Consider the following 20,369-nt stretch of genomic DNA (forward strand, 5'->3'; position numbering starts at 1 on the left):
GAGATAATGACTTAATCATCAACATTAACAGAAATAAACACTTGAAATAGATCACTCTGTCTGTAATGACTCTATATAATATATGAGTTTCACTTTTTGTATTGAAGAACTGAAATAAATTACATTTTTGATGATATTCTAATTTAGTGAGAAGCACTTGTAGTGTGCAGATAAAAGGCTGCGGTATTTATTAATGGTTACTCAAATATTAAATATATTAAACCAATAAATAACAATAAAATTCATTACTCCATAGACACTAAAAGCCATCCAGTCTCCACCCAGGATAGCTGGGCGAGAACCATCTAATAAATACCACGACGACATTATAACTTACGGGAGGGCGGGCGGGCAGCTGTTTCTTCAGAATCCCGGCAGTTGTGAGTCCCCTGACAGGAATGCCGGGCTTAAAAAGGCTCTTCTGCTTCGCTCCAAAATCTGTCCGCCAATCAGGTTCCTGTAGCTCATTTCTGCCTGGCACCTGAAGACTAAGAAACCAATCTACAAAAGGTAAGTACCATTAGTCAATACCTAGCAAAGTAAGGGGGGGGGGATGGAATAGAAGCGGAGTTGGTGCTGCAATCCCATGAAGCCCCCACGCTATATGCTCTAAAGGGGGACTTGGACATGGGATGGCAGGCACCAACCCCCCACAACAATTCCCAAGTTACCAACTAAACTGAAACGCGACACATAGTGTGCAGATAAAAGGCTGCGGTATTTATTAATGGTTACTCAAATATTAAATATATTAAACCAATAATGACAATAAAATTCATTACTCCATAGACACTAAAAACCATCCAGTCTCCACGCAGCATAGGCGAGAACCCACCTGTCAAGCATGCCTTAAGCAAGCTTGGCCCTCCAAACCACCGCAGCCTCCTCAATCAAACTGGCCAAACCCGTATTAAATATATCCATCCCAATTTCTGAGAGATGCACACCATCGTTCCTATACAGGCCTACCTCGAAACCCTCCAGGTTCTTATGCCTGTATGAGACTCCTCCAATCGAAAGCAAGAACTTTGCCATATTTCGATTAAGCCATTTGCGAATTTTATCCATAAAACGCAACTTTTTGCTGGACCAAATGAGGCAAGGTACTATCTCCGAGAAGCACAAAATGCAAAGGGGAAATAAGCTTCTAAAATTCAAAAAACTCCTCTGCATGAATCCCAGCAAAGAAAGCATTGGCATTCTGGCGACATCATTGCCCCCCAAATGTAGATGCAAAATATCCGGAGCCTCCCAACCTTGCATCCGATCCTGGAGCACCTCTCCCAAATTAAACCATTGTAAACCTCTTACGCCGTACCAATACAATTGATATAAACTGGAATTCAGATTAAGATTAACACCATAACACCGACCCGCTGCTCGTCCATGGGCCCAAAAAATAAATGAATGGCCAATAATCCAGACCACCAATCGCTTGGAACCTGAAAAACAAACAATCAAAAGGACAAGTTAGGTCTGGCATAAGAATGATAGCAATTAGAACCCCATCTCACAATGCCCTCAATTATGCCTTCACTCAAGCCCAATTTGGATGCCTCCATCGCCGCCCCAATCCTAAAGGAATGTGATGTGATTTTTAACTGATCTAAACCTAACAATGACAAACAATCCCTCAGAATCTTATTGAATTGGTATATAGTCAGGGTGAACCGTCCGAATGAAGAAAAAAGGAGCCACAAGAAACCGGTCTGATAACCAGATACTGCTTAATACAACAAAACGGACAAAAAGTAGAATCAAACAAACAGCGCAAACGAAACACAGCACCTTTGAATAACTGATCAGTCTTAGAATGCCTAACCCGAAAAACTCCCACAGATTCTTCCACATCATGGAATAAAAGATTGGACAGTAGACACTTACTATGAGCAACCAACTCACCAATCCTAAATGCTCCGAAAAAGGCAATGATAAACACCATACTAAACAATTGAGTCTCGTTAAGGGGAAGAACATACTGACTTGCTCGCCTGCACTAACCGCTGAACCAAAGAAAAAGATATGGGACGACGGTTGTCCACAACACATTTACCCCTCCGGTACCCTTTCATCATCTGCTTGACCGGAATAAGCAATTCAAAAGGAACACAATTATACCATTTTTGAAAAAAATTAAACACCAGCTAACACCTTAACTATATGGCTGTATGACAAATCTTGCCTAAATAAATCGACCACAAATTCTATGGCAATCTCAAAATCATACGCACTCACGCTGACCTTATTGCCACTACAGAAAAGACACCAATTCAGCCAAGCAGACGAATAAGCCTTCCAAGTCTTCGCAGTCACAGACTTCTTCAAAAAACCTTCAGCTAGTCCCAGACTAAATTCCATAGGTGAGCCGGACACTTTAGCCCTTCTCCGTCGGCTGCTGGAACCAACAAATGGAATGTGTCCATCTGCTGACGGGAGAGAGAATCAGCAATCTGATTAAACTTACCATGAACATGCTTCGCTTTAATCAAAATGTTAAAACGCAAACAAACCAAGACTAAATGTCGCAAAAGTTTAACTACCATCTCAGACTTGGAGGTCAAGCAATTAATAGAAAAAAACAACACCCATGTTATCAGAGTAGATAACAAATTTCTTGTTCCCGAAAAACTGGCCCCATAACACCAAACTACCGGAAATAATTCCAACAGGGTTATGTTGCTAGTTAACCCACTATCCACCCAAGATTTCTTCCACTGTTCCGCAAACCAATGTAAATCCCAAAAAATCTTCCTTCAGAGGTTTTGACAAATGAATATGTGACCCCGGTGACCTCAACCCCTTCATAGCCATATACAGTATCTTGGAAAATATTCTGCCCATTGGAACAACCCGTGACACAAAAACTAAGACCTAGCAACTATTGCAAATCCTTCAGCCTAGTCTCGTTCAGTGACAACAATCTAGAACTAGCCATGATCATTTTAGACAACTTCTCCTCCGGCAATCTAAATTCCAATCACTCAGAATCTATAAAGAATACCCAGGAACACCAAAGATGTGCAAGGTAACACCGTCTTCTCCCTTGCCAATGGAATTCCAAAATGATTCGTCAGGGAAATAAAATTATTCAACAAAGTTAAAACAGTCGTCCGAACTGGCATTGCCTACCAATAAAAAGTCATCCAAATAATGGACAGATCCACCAACCTTGAAGTCATAAGATACAGCCCAATTAAGAAAAGAAGAAAATCATTCAAAATAAAAACAAGATAAAGTAAAACCCATTGGTAGTGCCTTATCAAAATAAAATTTACCATCAAATTGGAAACCCAGCGAATTAAAGCTTGCCGGCAAACTGGCAACAATCGAAATGCTGATTTAATATCAGCCTTGGCCTTGACCGAAACGACAAATTAAACAGCACTGTCAAAGGACGCATAAGATACCGGGGCCATGGATTTATCCACCGAATCATTAAGTGAATAGCCTGCTGGGTATGACAAATGACGAATAAGGAGGAAGCTACCGGCTTCCTTTTTGGCTACCGGACCCAAAGGTGATAGTCTGAAATTCTTGAAAGGGGGGGGCAACAAAAGACCTTCCACCCTCCCTTCAGAAACCTCTTTTGCAATTTTGTCTCGTACCACCTCTAAATTTAGATTAACTGACTGCAAGTTATCAACCCAGGTACAACCGGAACCTGTAAACTCAGGTACAAAAAATCCATCCTCAAAGCCCTTATGAATGAGGTCCGCTGTCACCCTGTCGGGATACATTTCTAACCAGTGACGCATGTTTTTTAGCCTCACTGGAGTCAACGGTTTTTGAAAGCATATCTTTTGCACCAGGTTGCTGTCCCGACTGATTTGCCTTTTTGAAACACTTAACTACGGGGTGTGGGAACCTGCAAAATGAACACTCGTGTTTATACCGACAGTTGTTGAGCCATTTGCATTGACCTTCGTTAAAGGCAAAGCAGACTCCTTTACGAAACAAACTTTGCCCTTGTGTCTGCCTAGGTGCTACCGCACGATGCGGTATCATAAGACTGATCCACAGGCCAACATCTTTTGGCCCCATTTCATTAAGGGATGCACCGCCATCTTCTGACGAAACATTTCATCATACGTGCACCACGCAGACCCTCCAAAGTTCCTATAGGCTTCAAGCACTATATCTAAATGCTGGAACAGACCCGAGCAGTTACCAGCTGACTTTTCTCCCAAAACAGCAGCTGTTTCTTCAGAATCCCGGCAGTTGTGAGTCCCCTGACACGAATGCCGGCCTTAAAAAGGCTCTTTTGCTTTGCGCCGAAATCTGTCCGCCAATCAGGTTCCTGTAGCTCATTTCTGCCTGGCACCTGAAGACTAAGAAACCAATCTACAAAAGGTAAGTACCATTAGTCATTACCTAGCAAAGGAAGGGGGGAGGTGTGGTAGATGGAATAGAAGCCCACTACTGAGAGAACTAAAGGGACATACCAAGACTAAACCCTAACTAGACTAGGCTTTAGTAAACAGGGGGAGTTGGTAAAGCAATCCCATGAAGCCCCCACGCCATATGCTCTAAAGGGGGGCTTGGACATTCTCTGAACTTCTGTTTGTCACTCCTGCTCTTGCCACCTCTGTAGCGGCACCTATGCGGAATGAGTGTGTCCCGTATTCTTTGGGGTGGGCCCCTGCTGCGGTTAAACACTTTTGAAATATTGCTTGAAACTGGTACCTTGTAAGTGCAGAGCCGTCGATGTGGGCTAAGAAAAAACTACCTTGGCCTTCGACAGCTAAGTAATTATTCACTAGTTTAACTGGACAGACTGTATCGTCTGTAGTGTGCAGTAGTGCCCAGGTACCCTGCCGGATGGATCCGATTTACACTTACGTATCCTGAGACATATAACATTATTGGCAATCACCACATCTTGACAAATTAATACTCCGCTTGTACTTTTCTTTGACCAAGAGACTAATTCACTGATACGTAACGCCCCGAAAAAGGCGATCCCACAAGCGACAGATAGGAGTGTTGACTCAAATTCGGAATGGCATGTTAATGTCGTGAGGGATATGATGCGACTTTACAAACTTAGTGAAATGGGGTGTCTACATTCCTTACTTGGCTGAGACCTTTTCCATCCTTTCAAGGCTTGTCTAATAATGAAGGTTTTCGTGACATCTTTCCAATTCAATAACCTAAAATGAAATGCCACTCCCACTAACCGCTGCTGTGCCGAAGCCCCTAAAATGCCATTGTTAAAGAGCGCAGTGTCCTTCATTAAACAACCAGCATGCTCCGAGTCTACGTACGACCACTGAATTTTGGCCTGCTGTTGCGGAATAGCCAGTAGCCGCTGATGAAAAGGGCAGCTGCTTTTGGGACAACATAAGTCATAACCAAACATCGGTTGCTTTTACCCCCAATCTATTTGTGGTTGCAGGGCCAGTCGCTGCCGGAACTCTTCGTCGTAGTGCCACCAGGCGGAACCGCCGTGGGCTTTGTAGGAATAGTATATCATATCTTGGTATATGAATAATTCAGAACAGCAATCCGGATGCTTCTGGCCCATAATGCAACCAAACACAGCAAAAGCTTGCAGCCAATTGTTCATTGTTTTATCAACCTTTTGTTTGTACCTATCAAAAGGTCTGTCAACTGGTCTCCTATCTTTATCTATTGTATGTCGATCCACAGATATTAGTGACCATATGTCTAAGTACTCGTTATTCCATATTTTGTTCTTGGTTTCCTCGTCTACATGGGATCCTAATAGGCTTATCCCACAGAAAAAAAGCATCTTTATGCACACTAGCTAGAGGAGTGTTAGTGTGCTAGTATTAGATCATTTACTTGGCGAATATAATTGGTCCACTTAAGGGTGGTGACTAAATCATTATTTCTTTTACCTGTTCCCCTCAACTCACTCTCACCTGTGTCTGCATCTGGAGGAGGGACTCCGACGGATGGAGGAACTCTGGCACCATTCTGGAAAGACATAATTGGCGGGACAACGGATGCCGACGACTATACCTGGCAGGAAGAGGATGTCCTTGTCTCGCATCTGTCTCCCTGTTAGCGGGATCGACGAGATAGGCAGTCGGGGCTCGCAAATGTGCTTGATATTTTAGTTGATGATGGAGAGCACCATCTCGAGGACCGAGATCTAAGACGCCTCATGTGGTTTCTGGATCTCCAGCAGGAATGGGGAGAAAGCTTCCTTTGACGATCTGAAGTACGGTGTCCATGGAGGTTGTAAAAAGAAGTATATGAAGAGGAATTGGAACTATGGCATCTACGTCTGTCATTTTTATTTTTATGGGTGGTGGCGGCTCTATCAGTATTTGTTAAACTAGTAGGTGTGATGTCAGGACCTCTGGGTCCCTCCACCATAGGGGTTAAGTAATTACATTGTATTTGAGCAGCATTGTACATTGCCAGTGTGGGATTATGCACAGTGTTGCTTGGCAGAATTAATGGGGTCTGGGCAGCAATTAGATCCTGGGGCGGGGGATTAATAGGCTCCCCTGTTGAAAAGGAAGAGGTTGTGTAACTTTGTGTATTTGAGCCTTCAGAACGTGATGCATGCACTTGTGAATTGTGTTGCTTTGTGGAGATACAGGGGACAGAGTGGGACATGTTATTTGCACTTATATTCAGAGCATCAGCTGCATCAACTGCTGCATTTTCGAAATTGGCGCCGCAATGTTCCCTTGCTAAGGAGTGCGGCAGTGCGCCCCGCAGGGCTCGAGTGGGCGGTGCTCGACAATGTCGGTGGGAGCCGGAGAGCACACCCTCAGCCGACTAGGTGGACGTGTGCGCTGTGCTGACCGCCGACATCCAGGTGCATCCATGAAGAGTGGGCACAGGCAGCGTGGGACCAGCCGGCACTGGCAACGGTGGGCCACCCGGCGCTGGCGGCACGGAGGTTGCGGTGAGCAGGGAAGGACCACCCATAGCCAGGGACGGGGGGGATGACCATATGCAGCGGTGACCGAGCAGGCACTGACAGTGATGCAATACTAAGTGTCAGCGACAGAGGGACGCCCGTCACAGACAGCGGGGAAGGAGCATACATAGACAGGGAGGGGGGAGCAGTAGGCATCGGCAGCGAGGGGTGAGTGGACATAAGCGAACAGAGTGGGCAAGCTACAGAAACCAGAGGGTGGGAGTCGTCCGGTTCAGGGAGATGAGCCTTAAGCACCTCCATAAGGGCTCGCAACCAGCGCTCACCCCCCTGAGCCATACCCACACGTAAAGCCTCTGCCATGGGGTCAGACATCTCTTCTCCGGACAGCGCGAGCACACAAGCAGCACGGGTACTTCCAGGACCCGACAGGGAAAGAGGAAGAGACTGGGTCAGTTTTGTCCTTTGTAGTGATGTGTCGGTAGGGAACGATCCGACACAAAGAGCCAGCTCCCTTCTGTGACTGATGGGAGCCGGCACCCCAGTCAGAGCCACTAACTTCTTTTAATGGCTCTCACTGGGCGTAAAATTCAGGAGTTTGTCAGATGTAACCCCGCCCACCCAAACTAAACTCCACCCATTCTTTACATTTAATTTTCTAATTGCAAATGGGCGGAGTTTCAGGCGTGGTGGGCGGAGTTTCAGTGGCATGATCGTCATCTTAAATATATGTTCACCATAGGTGAACATATATCTAACAGGGATCCATTTAGGATCCAAAAGAGCCGGCTCTTTTTGGTGAGCGGAGCCAGATCACCAAAAAGAGCCGGACTGCCCATCACTAGTCCTTTGTACCTACAGGAAGGGGCTGTACTAACCGTTCCCAGCATTTTATTGGTCCCAAATTTTCTTTTTTTCACAAACTTTACCTATAGAACAGGGGTGGTGAGGGAGGCACCGACACTGCGAGCTGATGGGGGAAGGGCACCACAGTCAGAGGCACCCTCCTTAGTCAGTACAGTGCCTACCAGTAAGTGAAACCTACATTTCAAAATTCTTCTAGACATGAATTTACAACACCAAAGACATGGGAGGCTCCAGATTTGGGTTAGGAGACGTAAGGTCAGGCTGGACCATATACAGACTTTTAAAGGGAATATGTCACGTAAAATAAAGCCATTAACCTGCAGATATTTCGTCAATCTGCAGGTTAATAACGTTCTTACACTGTTCTGAGGCCGCACTGAGAGCCCCGCTGCCGGGAAGAAATGCACTTTATTCCTCCTAGCATGCTCTTTCAGTCAGAGGGGTGGTTCCGGAACGGTTTCAGTCACTGCTCTGGGCACAGAAATCGGCAACTGTAACCGCACCCCTGGCACTGACTGATAGCTCACTCACTAGCGCCAGCTGTCAGTCAGTGCCAGGGGTGCGGTTACAATCACCAATTTCTGTGCACAGAGCAGTGACTGAAACCGTTCCGGCACCACCCCTATGACTGAAAGACCGAGGAGGAATAAAGCATATTTCTGCCCGCAGCAGGGCTCTCAATGCGGCCGCAGCACAGTGTCAAAATGCTATTAACACCATACCTGCAGGTTAACAGCGTTTTTTTTACATGACATGTTCCCTTTAAATTCCCGAAGTCTGAATTGGGCCTTACTCAGACACGCTGCGTTGGCTCCAGGATTTCAGGTGCCTGATGGTGATTGTCACTTACAAACCCTTACCTGGAACAGAAGAACTAACCGGCGATGTCGTTGGTTCAGAGGGTTCGTCTTCCTCCTGATCTTCCATTATTGCGGCTGAACAGCTTCGCAGTAACCTTTCTATTCGTAATTCAATGGACTCCTCCTCCGCGTTGCTGTAATGGGTCGTGTCGGGAACGTTCCCGTTGCTGCTACTGTCGCAGGTTTCAGCCTTGACTGTGCTCGGATTTGGTGACGGTCTAGAGTAGTGCTGCCCGCTGCCGTCACTGCACTTCTGTTCATCCTTACATACAATACCAGCGTCCTCACATTTTTGTCCGTTTTCCGATCCGCGCTGGGAAGTCGCATTAACCGGAATCCGCAAATCTTCATGGCCACAGTTGTGTGAAGCATGCGGTAAATCAGAGACTAACCTGAATGGATATTCCGCAGGAGAAGGCACCTCTGAAGATGGGCACTGCCCAGCGGACGCTTCTGGATGGTCCTTGCGAGGGCTACTAACTTTGCGTCGATTTCTGGGCACCGGGGACGGACTCCTGCGCTCCAGAGATCTAACCCTCTTAGCACATGGAGGGGGATCTTGTGCATCTAATGCTTTTCCTTCATCTGCGAGGATTTCTGCCACTTTCTCTCGCAGCCAGGCTTCACCTCTCACCAGTGCTGCTGCCCGGACCTTACCAAGCAATTCCTCCAGGGCAGCAGACATGGCTGGACCTCTGCAGCCCAGCAATGTGCACACACTTCCGTATAAATATATCAGTGCAGGCCAGACTCCTCCTCATCCTCTCTGACCACCCAGCATGCTCCAGTAAACCAGTAACCACAACAAACTGGGAGGAGGAGAACAGCAGTGCAGAAACCAGCAGGATAAGAGGGAGACTGATAGCAGAGGCATGTGTATAGTGAATGTCAGTGCCCGCACCCTGCCGGTGTGTACAGCTATGGCCACGGTCACACTATCAGTATTTCTAAGCCAAAATCAGGAGTGGAACAATCAGAGGAAAAGTATAATAGAAACTCGTCACCACTTCTGTATTTTTAACCCACTCCTGGTTTTGGCTTACAAATACTGAATGTGGCCTACGTGTTATGCACGGTGTTCTCTGCAGTGATGCTATGTAAGGTGATGAATGAAGAGTTTTATTATTAGTAGTGTTGAGCGAGCATGCTCGACACTGCTCGGTACTCGCCTGAGCATAACGCTACTCGGGATCTTCGGCGAGCACCGAGCATTTCCGGGTTACTCGGGCGGGAGCTCGGGTCTCCGCCCTGCATGTTTGGCGCTCTTTACAGAGCCAATGAACATGCAGGGATTGCCTGCCAGTCACTGTAATTCCGCAGCCATGTTGGTTGTGGGCATTACAGTGATTGGCTGGCCGCACAGCGTCACCTCGAGTATTTAAAACCGGGCGCCGCCATCTTGGACACAGTTGCTCCGGATCAGACAGTGTAGGGAGAGTGCTGCTCAGCTAGGGAGAGATTTATACTGCGAAATAGTTAGTGTAGGGTCTGTAAAGGCTGCCAGATCAAACAAACAGTCCTTCTCAGGACTGATATCTGACGCGCCCCCTGGGCCGTGTGTGTGGGGGAATACCCGGAGCAGGGTCTCTGTGTAATGCTGGGGGTTGTAGTCTCCGTGGCGGCGACCCGGTCCCGTGGCTCAGGGTGGTCAAACCAGTGGCGGATCTGTTTCTTTGGGTATTAATGTTTAAATGTCCGACTACGCCACCCGTGGATTGCGGCCACTGAGAACTGCCGCTGCAGGGCAGACTGCTGAGGCTGATGATGTGTGCACAGCAGAGGGTAGTATAACTCCCCACGGGAGGAGTATAGCCTCAGGGCGGTGAGTGCAGATGATGGGGGTGATGGTGCGCGGGAGCGACAGTAATGACTCGGAGTCCAGTGATGCAGTCCAGGGTCTTTACTCACAGTTTTACACTCCAAGACACTCCTGCAGGTAATGGCTGCCCACGTCGTGCTGTGCTCACCAGGTAAGGGGCTCGGCCAACTCCCAGGTACCTTTGGAATGCTTTTCAGGACCCCCTTTGTGTGTCCTTTCTCTGGCCTGTCGTACCCCACAATTGACCACGTTTCTGTCCAGCTGCCTCGGGCCTTGGCGGGCAAACGTATGTTCCGTGTCCCTGGGTCCTATGTGGTGCCTTCCTAACGGGTGTAGTGAGGGGCCGTATACTTGCAATGCCACGGCCTCCGGTTACTAGCTGAGGGTAGTTGCTCTCCTCCACTAGATGAGGGATCCGGTTCCCTTTCTTGGCCTGACCCCCCCTACTCTGGTAGCGGCGGGCGTGCGGTGGCGGCTGGCCAATCCGCACCCCTGGGGTCCATTCACTCCACTCCTGGAGCCTCCTTCGTTCCTCTCCTCTCCTTTCTTCTCCTCCAGGCCCAGGCCTTAAGACTTGGCCTGCCTGCGGAGCAGAGCCCATGCTGAGCCTCTGCTCCCAGCCTCCTTCTCTCTCTGCTCTCTCCCACTTTCTACTCTCTCAGTCCTGGCACGGCCTCACAGGCTAGGCCCGCCTCCAGAGCAGAGCTCCACAGAGGCCCTACTCTGTCACTTCTTCCCTCTGACTGAACACTGTCTCTAAGATGGCTCCCACCTTTTATACCTCTCTCATCAGTGCACCCAGGATCTACTCTCCCCACCCACACACTACCGGGTTCCCCCTTTCTAGGTGTTCCCTCGCCCCACTCCAGCCAGGGACAGGGGCGGTTGTGCTCACTCCCGGGAGCATGGTTGCCCTGTCCCCCGGAAATGTGGTGTAGTGCATGTGGGTGTTAGGGTCCTGAGCCACACTCCATCCTTACCTGGAAGTGAGATATCACACCTCTGGGTGAGATGCAATACCTCTGTAGCGACCGAACCCTCCATAAATCTCATGCACACATCATGGTTTTTTTTGTTCAGGATGTTGTGCTTTGCATGTTTTTTTGCAAAATTGAGCATGTCACTTCTTTCAGCATTTTTTCAGCATTTTTTCACCGATTGGAAGTAATGGAAGGTGAAAAAAATGCTGAACAAACGCACCAAAAACGTAGATGTTAAGTTTTTCAGCGGTTTTTGTGCCAAAACCAGAATGAGATTTTTTTTTTTTTACTGAACTTTATGTACATGCATATAAGAGACAAAAGGACATTGAAAAAACGCACCAAAAAACACAAAAAAATAAGCAAAAATGTAGAAAAATCCCGAACAACCTCCTGGCAAGAGATCAAGATTTGCTGCAGAAAAAAAAACCTAAAAAAAAACATGGAGTATGAACATAGCCTTATAGTACAAAAAAGCTTTGATTCTGCACTTAAAAAAGTATCTGTAGTTTTTTACATGCCTTTTTAGGCTCCACATAGAAGAGAGAGAAAAAGCACCAAAAGAGCACAGATCAGCAGCGTCCTTGGGCGCACAGCGGGAATCTTTTTTGTTAAAGTAGTTTTTATTAAGGATTTTTTACATAAATGAAGTAAAGAAAAAGAGGGGAGAAATATTATAAATACAGTAATATAGAAGCAAACAAGAGCAAAATAAAAGCAAAAAAGTGAAATTTAAAGGGACAAAAGATATATGCAAAATAAAGGGTGGAAAGGGTTAAGGATGAGAAGGGGGAATGAAAATTATGGTTTATTAAGGAAAATGGGGAAAAAAAAGAAGGGATAGAAGGAAAATGAAAATGATTGGTATGTACAAGATAGGCAAGGGAAAGGGGTTACAATACACATATAGGATACCTTATATATAAAACATTTAACAGGTAGGAGGGGAAGAATGAGAAAGGCAAGGAAAGAAAAGGGAAAGGAAGAACACCTGTAAAAGCAGCTGGAATATAGAGAAATACAAATTTTTAAATAATGTAAAATGCTGTTTGCTGAATTCTATTAGCCGGAGCAGCAGGGTACAAGATAGGTGAGTATTTATTTTTTAATCATCAAACAGTACTTTGTGGGGGCTATTATACTGTGGGGGCCATCATATGTGGGGGCTATTATACTGTGTGGGCCTTCATATATGGGGGCCATCATACGCGGGGGCCATTATACTGTGGGGGCCATCATACCGTGGGGGCCATTATACCATGGGGGTCATTATATCGTGGGGGCCATTTTACTGCGGGGCCATTATACTTTGTGGGCCATTATACTGTGGGGGCCATTATAATATATGGGCCCATCATATTATGTGCAGCACTATATGTGGGCCCATCATATTATGTGCAGCACTATATGTGGGACCATCATACTATGTGCAGGACTGTATGTGGGACCATCATACTATGTACAGGACTATATGTGGAACCATCATACTATGTGCAGCACTATATGCGGGGCCATCATATTATGTGCAGGACTGTATGTGGGGCCATCATACTATGTGCAGCACTATATGCGGGGCCATCATATTATGTGCAGCACTATATGTGGGGCCATCATACTATGTGCAGGACTGTATGTGGGACCATCATACTATGTGCAGGACTGTATATGGAGTCATCATACTATGTGCAGGACTATATGTGAGGCCATCATACTATGTGCAGCACTATATGCGGGGCCATCATACTATGTGCAGGACTGTATGTGGGGCCATCATACTATGTGCAGGACTATATGTGGAGTCATCATACTATGTGCAGCACTATATGTGCGGCCATCATGCTATGTAAAGGACTATATGTGGGACCATCATACTATGTACAGGACTATATGTGGGACCATCATACTATGTGCAGCACTATATGCGGGGCCATCATATTATGTGCAGGACTGTATGTGAGGCCATCATACTATGTGCAGCACTATATGTGGGGCCATCATACTATGTGCAGGACTGTATGTGGGACCATCATACTATGTGCAGGACTGTATGTGGGACCATCATACTATGTGCAGGACTGTATGTGGGGCCATCATACTATGTACAGGGCTGTATGTGGGGCCATCATACTATGTACAGGACTATATGTGGGACCATCATACTATGTGCAGCACTCTATGCGGGGCCATCATATTATGTGCAGGACTGTATGTGGGGCCATCATACTATGTGCAGGACTGTATGCAGGGCCATCATATTATGTGCAGGACTGTATGAGGGGCCATCATATTATGTGCAGGACTGTATGTGGGGCTATCATACTATGTGCAGGACTGTATGTGGAGTCATCATACTATGTGCAGCACTATATGTACGGCCATCATGCTATGTAAAGGACTATATGGGGGACCATCATACTATGTACAGGACTATATGTGGGACCATCATACTATGTGCAGCACTATATGCGGGGCCATCATATTATGTGCAGGACTGTATGTGAGGCCATCATACTATGTGCAGCACTATATGCGGGGCCATCATATTATGTGCAGCACTATATGTGGGGCCATCATACTATGTGCAGGACTGTATGTGGGACCATCATACTATGTGCAGGACTGTATGTGGGACCATCATACTATGTGCAGGACTGTATGTGGGGCCATCATACTATGTACAGGGCTGTATGTGGGGCCATCATACTATGTACAGGACTATATGTGGGGCCATCATACTATGTGCAGCACTCTATGCGGGGCCATCATATTATGTGCAGGACTGTATGTGGGGCCATCATACTATGTGCAGGACTGTATGCAGGGCCATCATATTATGTGCAGGACTGTATGAGGGGCCATCATATTATGTGCAGGACTGTATGTGGGGCTATCATACTATGTGCAGGACTGTATGCGGGGCCATCATACTATGTGCAGGACTGTATGCGGGGCCATCATATTATGTGCAGGACTGTATGCGGGGCTATCATACTATGTGCAGGACTGTATGTGGGGCCATCATACTATGTGCAGGACTGTATGTGGGGCCATCATACTATGTGCAGGACTGTATGTGGGGCCATCATACTATGTGCAGGACTGTATGTGGGGCTATCATACTATGTGCAGGACTGTATGTGGGGCCATCATACTATGTGCAGGACTGTATGTGGGGCCATCATACTATGTGCAGGACTGTATGTGGGGCCATCATACTATGTGCAGGACTGTATGTGGGGCCATCATACTATGTGCAGGACTGTATGTGGGGCCATCATATTATGTGCAGGACTGTATGCGGGGCCATCATATTATGTGCAGGACTGTATGCGGGGCCATCTTATTATATGCAGGACTGTATGCGGGGCCATCATACTATGTGCAGGACTGTATGAGGGGCCATCTTATTATGTGCAGGACTGTATGTGGGGCCATCATACTATGTGCAGGACTGTATGCGGGGCCATCATATTATGTGCAGGACTGTATGAGGGGCCATCATACCATGTGCAGGACTGTATGTGGGGCCATCATACTATGTACAGGGCTGTATGAGGGGCCATCTTATTATGTGCAGGACTGTATGCGGGGCCATCATATTATGTGCAGGACTGTATGAGGGGCCATCATATTATGTGCAGGACTGTATGAGGGGCCATCATATTATGTGCAGGACTGTATGTGGGGCCATCATACTATGTGCAGGACTGTATGTGGGGCCATCATACTATGTGCAGGACTGTATGCGGGGCCATCATATTATGTGCAGGACTGTATGCGGGGCCATCATATTATGTGCAGGACTGTATGTGGGGCTATCATACTATGTGCAGGACTGTATGTGGGGCTATCATACTATGTGCAGGACTGTATGTGGGGCCATCATACTATGTGCAGGACTGTATGTGGGGCCATCATATTATGTGCAGGACTGTATGCGGGGCCATCATATTATGTGCAGGACTGTATGTGGGGCTATCATACTATGTGCAGGACTGTATGTGGGGCTATCATACTATGTGCAGGACTGTATGTGGGGCCATCATACTATGTGCAGGACTGTATGTGGGGCCATCATACTATGTGCAGGACTGTATGTGGGGCCATCATACTATGTGCAGGACTGTATTCGGGGCCATCATATTATGTGCAGGACTGTATGCGGGGCCATCATATTATGTGCAGCACTATATGTGGGGCCATCTTATTATGTGCAGGATTGTATGTGAGGCCATCATATTATGTGCAGGACTGTATGCGGGGCCATCTTATTATGTGCAGGACAGTATGCGGGGCCATCTTATTATGTGCAGAACTGTATGCGGGGCCATCTTATTATATGCAGGACTGTATGCGGGGCCATCATACTATGTGCAGGACTGTATGCGGGGCCATCTTATTATGTGCAGGACTGTATGTGGGGCCATCATACTATGTGCAGGACTGTATGTAGGGTCATGATACTATGTGCAGGGCTATTAGGACTTTTGCTATGGGGCTCCATGATTTCTATGTACCTCCCTGGCGGCCGCCTAATCCGCTCCAAACCATCAAGTCAGCCGCAGTGTGTTGTCGTTCCTGTCCTAATCTGCAGCAGTCTGGGTCACTGGGCGAGTTTGTGTTCTATCCCAGCCCAGAGACCCATTTAGTACATTTTAAACAGGTTATCCACATTTAACACTCATGACTTATTCTTAGGATAGGGCATCAATGTCTCATCTGTGTGGCTGTGACACCTGGCACCCCAGCAGATCAGCTGTTCTCACAGCTCAGTTATGGCACAGCACTACTGTATAGCGGCTGCAGCCGGGTACTGCACATTTGTCACCTATTTAAATCAATAAGGGGTGGATGTGCAGTACCCGCTTGTGGCCACTATACAGTAGGCGGAGCTGTGCGGTTCTGTAACTGAGCAGTTCCTGCCGCCACGGAGAACAGCTGATCAGCGGTGGTGCCAGGTGTCACACCAACACCGATCAGACTTTGATGACCTATCCTAAGGAATGGGTGAAAAACCCCAATAACTAGGAGGTAGGGTGGGCTGAGTGTATAAATGATAATTATTATAATATGCACAGACTTTAGGTCTGGTTCCCCCTTTCAAAACCAAAAATTGTCAGCGGGGTCACGGGGCATAGGCACAGTCACAGAATGGTGTATCTCCCAACTTTTAAAGACAAAGTCATTTTTCACCTATTGAACTCTCTTAGTGTTCTCACCCACAAACTATACGGAAAAGGCTGCATAGAAAAGATACAATTTAAAAACAGCGATTTTCATGTTGGCTGCTTGGGTATGAGTGCCAGGGCTGATTTTCAGTCCCAGTCCGGCCCTGACAGGGATCATAGAAATACATTGTTATATATACAATGTATCTCTATGGACATGTATATTTTGCTTCTGGGTTTACTGCCTGCAATAGTTGTCAAGATTAGCAAATTCTCCTAGGTGTAAATTGTAAGCTGTGGCTCATTGGTAGAGCAGCAGCTTGCGACCATCGAGATACAAGTTCAAGCCACAGGGAATCCTGATCACAGGAGAAGAAGGAGTGAATATATAATTTAATGTATGCAGAGAGAAGTGGCTGCACCCACAGAGGAGGAGCGATGAAGACATCAAAGAGCTGAGAGATGACAAAAGCTGTGGTGGGAGGGATGGGGTGGCTTTATAATAGAAGATGGGGGATGGTGTGTTTTTCATTATTATATTTTAGTAATTTTATAGGATGAAAAAAATGTTATTCTCCCTCTAGAACAGGGTTCCCCAACTCCAGTCCTCAAGGCCCACCAGCAGGCCATGTTTTCAGGATTTCCTTAGTATTCTGAAAATATTCTGCTGGAATTCTTGTATTTTTATAAAAAGTTATACTCCTCTACACTATCTAATGCCCGCGAGGATATTGATAGTTACCTTGGCCAATTAACATTACCGCAATTATCTGAAAACCAAAGGAATGACCTAGACGCACCTCTTGCGTTGGAGGAATTATAAGAGGCTTTAAGCTCTTTTCAAAATAATAAGGCCCCGAGTACGAATGGACTCCCTTCTGAATTATACAAAGAGCTAGGGACGGTATTACCTAAACTATTGTAAGTTTTTTCCGTGAATCTTTTAGAATAGACGCACTACCAAGTACTATGTGCAAAGCTGCAATATTACTTATTCCTAAACCGGGGAAGGACCCAACTTATACGGATTCGTACAGACCCATATTGCTGCTACAAGTAGATGTTAAGATTTTAGCTAAAGTGTTAGCCATGAGACGTATCAAAGTTATTACGCATCTGGTTCATGGAGACCAGATGGGATTTATACCCGCAAAGTCTACTTCCATGAACTTAAGACGCCTGATTATCAATCTTCAAATGCATCTGTCGAATATTGGGGTAATGGCGGTGCTCTCGTTTGAAGCGGCAAAGGCTTTTGACAGCGTCGGGTAGGATTACATGTGGTCGGTCATGAGGTGTATTGAATTTGGAGCAACGTTTCTTCCATGGGTTAAATTATTATACTCTAACCCGATTGCCAAGATTAAAACAAATGAATCCATGTCAGACTCTATTATTTATGCAGTGGGACAAGACAAGGATGTCCTCTGTCCCCATTACTATTTGCCCTGGCTATTGAACCATTGGCTATTAATCTGCAAGCCATTGAGGAAATAAAAGGTTTTATATATGGATCAGTGGAGGAAAAAGTCACGCTATACTCGACAATCTATTCTTATTTCTTGGAGATACAGAGTACTCCCTGATGAATTCGGGAACTTTTCCGGGCTGGGAATTAACTGGGAAAAATCTATTCTAATGCTGGTAGATGGACTATCTTAGACACCTAAGGCGGATCAGACACGATTGAAAGTGGGGAACGAATTTAATTATATAGACATTCAGATTTCCCTAATGTTAGACCCTAAACTTAGAGTGATTATATTCTAAGTTAAAGCAAAAAATCAATACCTGGTGCAAGTTACCTTTATCAGCAGTAGGTCGCACAAACTTGGTCAAAATGGTTATGATGCCACATTTGCTCTATATTATACATAATACCCCGATGTGGCTCCACCTGAAATACTCCTATAAGTTCCAAGCCATGGTCAGGGAACTAATTTGGAAAAAAAGGTGTTGCTTAAATTAAATATGACATGCTACAGTGAGATAAGGAGGAATGGGGTCTGGCTGCCCAAATCCATGGCTATATTTCCTGGCCTCGCAGCTACAGCAACTCAAGATGTTGCAGGGCCTTATGGTGGCTATACTTCAAGAACATACGGGGGGCATTCTGTTTCTTTCTTTCTTGGAGGTGGGATATCAAGGGAGGAGCAAAACTAAACTTCCAACGATGATCCTAATGATCAAAACCTGGGAGAAAGTGAAACAGTTACTGTATATAGATGGATACACCCCAATTATTCCTTTATGGCAGAACCCAAAAACTCCCAGAAATGTTTAAGTTGGAGGGATGTAGTCCGTGGAGGAAAGCTGGAGTCCTTTTCATTACCCAACATCAGATAGATGAAGTGTTTAAAAGCTTTCATCAATTGCAAGATTAATTTTTACTCCCGCATAAGTGCTTTTTCCAGTGTCTCCAACTGCGCCACGTGTGGTCCACACAAAACATGGTAAGACAGATTATGATAATCACTTACTAATTCATATGGTTTTAAAGCAAAATCTGGTAGCAGGAGCTATCTCTAGGTGTTATAAACTACTTCTAGCGCAATCTGTGCCCAAACACCCTTTGAAAATTAAAGAAAAATGGGAGCAGGGTATTGGAGCAATTGACCATGACCAATGACAAGATATAGTCTCTTTGGTTCCTCAATTGTCCACTAGCGAGACCCAGAGGCTTTGACAATTGTACCTCTCGCTCCGGATGTATAGAACCCCAGAATTTATGTTTAAAATAGGGGTTAGATCAGATGACTCACGCCCAAGATGTAGGGGTGGACCTGCTGATATAATACATATGTTTTGGGCTTGTAACTCACTTGAGAATTTTTGGAACAAAACTATAAATTATGGGAATAATGTGTTTGACCTTGAAATTCTTAAGCAACCTGTAGTTTGTGTTTTGGGCTATGTTGATGGGGTAACGAAAGATGAAAATGTAAGAGTGGTGCTTAAAACAACACTGTACCAAATTAGGAAAGTTATAGGGGCACTCTGGCTTGATGGATCACCCCCAAGACTACAGGAATTTATAGAAAAAATGCAGACGCTTGTGCGTCCAGAAGATGGAGTGTATAAAAAGCGAAAAGCCATACACAAATATCAAAACATTTGGGAAAGATGGAGAGCTTACCATGGCTTGTCTATTTTGTCCATACTTGGTTCAATTTCAGCTAGTACTCTAATATATACTTAACTTTAATCTGTAACCCTACAGGTGTGTGATATTTAATGCTATGGTATAATGAAGGTATCTGACACCAGATATAACAAGCAGACTCTTGAAAGTAATAGGAAACTGGCTAAATGTAAACTGAACCCAACACCGTCAATTTATTGTGTAACAATTGGTCCATACAGTAATTCTTGATGAAAATTTTGTCCTGAGATGGCCGGGAAAGCGGTAGAAGGGGGTGGGGTGAGAGGGTTTATTTGCCTTGTTTTCGTTGTATTGTTAAAAAGCTTTCAATAATGATAATATCTGATTTAAAAAAAAAAATAGTGAGCTTCTTCCAAGCAGAAGACGGCACAAAAATTTACTAAGGAATTATTTTAATCATTTCTCATCCTTGAAAAACCTAAAGCGGTTAGAAGAAGCTTAAAAAGACTGAAGTTATGCACAAGTCATTTTTACATTGATGTTCATTTCTTGTGTTTTTTCCCAATTGTTCAGGTGTATTCAAGGAAAATAATCATGAAAAAGACTGTGTGTGTTCATACCTTTACTCACTCTACCAGGGTCCAAGGATGCCTCTTGCCGCTGCTCCTGCCTTTGGTGATTGGCTGCAGTGGTGACTTCATGTCTACAGCGCT

General features: G+C 45.5%; 1 protein-coding gene across 8 annotated transcripts in view; it reads right to left on the reverse strand.

The window, feature by feature from the left end:
* LOC141154343 (uncharacterized) overlaps positions 1 to 20,369 on the reverse strand; it is a 49,182-nt gene that overhangs the window by 17,518 nt on the left and 11,295 nt on the right. The window contains exons 1-3 of one of the 8 annotated variants that reach the window (XM_073640088.1): positions 8,587 to 9,463; positions 1,374 to 1,442; positions 338 to 501 (exon numbers count right to left, since the gene is read on the reverse strand). In XM_073640088.1, coding sequence (XP_073496189.1) covers positions 338 to 501; positions 1,374 to 1,442; positions 8,587 to 9,271 — 918 coding nt within the window. In that variant the 5' untranslated portion in view covers positions 9,272 to 9,463. Of the gene's footprint in view, positions 1 to 337; positions 6,183 to 8,586; positions 9,465 to 20,369 lie in introns of those variants that run through there. The other 7 variants (XM_073640089.1, XM_073640092.1, XM_073640091.1 and 4 more) reach the window with 7 other exon arrangements.

The sequence above is a fragment of the Phyllobates terribilis genome, unplaced genomic scaffold (assembly GCF_046119375.1).
Source record: "Phyllobates terribilis strain yellow unplaced genomic scaffold, ASM4611937v1 Scaffold_7__3_contigs__length_470593459, whole genome shotgun sequence".
NCBI lineage: Eukaryota > Metazoa > Chordata > Amphibia > Anura > Dendrobatidae > Phyllobates > Phyllobates terribilis.